The sequence below is a fragment of the Microtus ochrogaster genome, unplaced genomic scaffold (genome assembly GCF_000317375.1).
Source record: "Microtus ochrogaster isolate Prairie Vole_2 unplaced genomic scaffold, MicOch1.0 UNK46, whole genome shotgun sequence".
Classification (NCBI taxonomy): domain Eukaryota; kingdom Metazoa; phylum Chordata; class Mammalia; order Rodentia; family Cricetidae; genus Microtus; species Microtus ochrogaster.
The window spans coordinates 357,422-359,897 of record NW_004949144.1 but is presented as its reverse complement, the minus strand read 5'-3'; the positions used below and the strand labels follow the sequence as shown (position 1 = coordinate 359,897).

The window sequence follows — 2,476 nt, the reverse complement described above, 5'->3', positions numbered from 1 at the left end:
GACTTTATGTTAGAAGTCCTAAGATAAGACATTCATCGACTTCAAAGTTGTTACTTGTTCAGTCTCTGGATTTGGAACCTGATAATATAAAATATATTCATACAGAAAATGTACTAGGAAGGTAATATCATAAATATCACTTTATAAGAGAAACAGGTCTTTAATTTACATAAAGTCAGTTTCTAGTTTTGTTTAGAAAATAAAATATTATAGGAATCTATCATTCACAATGGAAAAAATGTATTTATTAGAACCTATTATTTTTTCTCCTAAATATTGAAATATAATGAATTATAACAGCTTTCCATATTTCTATCTACTCTTTTCATTTTTTTTTCTCCTGATATGATTGTAGCAAGGCTCTATTTTGGTAAAATGTAGAATTGTAAAATGATCAGTCTTTTGTTCTAAAATGCTTCTATACATTCAAAACAAAACTTGAAAATATAAATGGCTAACAAACAAGAATCTTTAACAAAGCAATTTCTTTCTTTACTATTAAAAATCATCAACAAAGTGTATCAGGGGACAAAGGGTTATACATATTTGGACCTGCACCTAAGCCACCACACCACCAAGAGAGAAGACTGCCTCAGTTTGCTATTTCTCAGAATCAGAACACATGAGTGGACTGAAGGAAAAGCAATTATAAGTGCAGCAAAAAGCAAATTTTTTTCCTCTAGAAACTGAGAGACCCAAGCTTGTGTGGCAAGAGACATAAAGAAAACTACATAGAAAAGGAGAAAGGTGACCATCATTTGCAGGGCATTTATGTGGGCCATGGTGCTGGGGTCTCTGGTGTCTTTGATGTTGTGCTGCATGTTCTTCAGATGTGTCCACAGGGAGAAGATGAGCAGGGTAAAAATGATCAGAGACACGGTGAACGGAATGAATGTGAACATTGTGTTAATTAAATATATAAGTCTGTAAAATTGTGTGTAATACTTTGATGTGGAATTGTAAGATGGATTTCTTTTGCATTTTTCTGTCCAATCATCAATATGTATGTTCATTGCTAAAATATTTACTAACAAAAAGAGCAGAGACAGCAGCAATGTCACAGAAACCACCTTTTTAAACCTCCACTTTAGGTAAAGAAAAATATAGTTAGAAAAATTGGCTATCTTGAGAAAATAAAATATGCTGAGGGTGGTAGCCAGCCAGATACTAAAATGATTTGCAATAACCCAGATGTTATTTTTTATTCTTACCATTTTCACAGTCATTTCTAAATCTGGATAGAGTGAAGATATTAGTGTAACAGTAAATGTAACCCACAGAATATTTATTCTGGAGATTGCCAAAGCAGTGATGATCTGATCCACTGAAGAGATCTTCCTCCTCTTGACCCAGTCTATGATGTTCACCAGCACTATGAATCCATTTGCAGCACTCCCAATTATGAATTCCACAATGATAGTAGCTGCACATATGCTCTGTATGGCAATATCCATTGTCCATAGGAGAATATCCTGATTTCTGTAGTCACTGAAGAATATTTGTTAATGTATTCATTTTAAATGTTTTTAAAGAAATTCATAACATCTTTCCTAAGAAAATAACAAATAAAAAAATAATGAAGATTTACCAATATAGGTAAACATAGCTGTATTTATGAAAGTTTGCCTTTTTACATGGTACAACTGAGTTATATCCAGATTCTGGGTGTCCCGTGGTAGACTAATGATGAAGGAAATACTGTCATCTCAGATACTGAAATGTAAATAAAGACATGTTGATTTGCATTGGTTTCCTATTTTTTCTTTCTATGGACAAGAAATAATCAAATCTATGAGTTATGTATAGAAATAATTAAAATGTTCTAAGATGGGAAGAATGTAACAAGAATCTCAGGAAACAAGAGATCTTGAATATTGAAGATATTTTCAGTAGTTCAGATTAAGACTCTAGGGGCTTATCATCAAAGTTCTTCTACAAATTATTACCTACTAATAACTTCTTGTAGAACATTATTGCTTAAGGACATAATATTACAAATAAAACTTTATAATTCACAATAGAAAACATCTGTACATATTCATATATAAACATATACTTATTTGAGATCTAAATATTAATCTTTCACTTCATTGATATATTTTTTTAATTTATTCAACATTTATCATACATTGAGCTCCGACTTTATTACAATTTATAAGAAATTGTTTCAGTGTGCTTCCATATTAAACTATATAGTGATAGATGTGAATATTTTTTAAACTTTGGGTAATGGGTCCTTTGTACATGGAAAGTAGTAGAAATCTGTTGTAGCTCCCTGAAGAAGTCACTGAGGTGAATGAAGCAGCTCACTTATCAAGATCATATAAAACAGTGAGACACTAAGATGAAAACACAGGCACATCCATTTTATTTTGACATACTGTATGTCCTTGGCATAACTGAGGGGACATGTTTCAACCTCTATCTCCTACCCTAGAATAAAAATGTACCATAGGAGCATAAAAGACAATGTAGC

General features: G+C 31.8%; 1 protein-coding gene across 1 annotated transcript; it reads right to left on the bottom strand.

Moving 5' to 3' along the window:
• Positions 1 to 536: 536 nt before the first annotated feature.
• On the bottom strand, positions 537 to 1,454 carry LOC101998382 (taste receptor type 2 member 125-like). Its single transcript, XM_005369242.1, has one exon. It carries the CDS (start codon positions 1,452 to 1,454, stop codon positions 537 to 539), a length of 918 nt encoding a protein of 305 aa, XP_005369299.1.
• Between the last annotated feature and the right edge of the window lie 1,022 nt (positions 1,455 to 2,476).

Excerpts from the sequence above, each read along its gene's own strand:
- LOC101998382 (XM_005369242.1), bottom strand. The coding sequence starts at position 1,454 with ATGGATATTGCCATACAGAGCATATGTGCAGCTACTATCATTGTGGAA.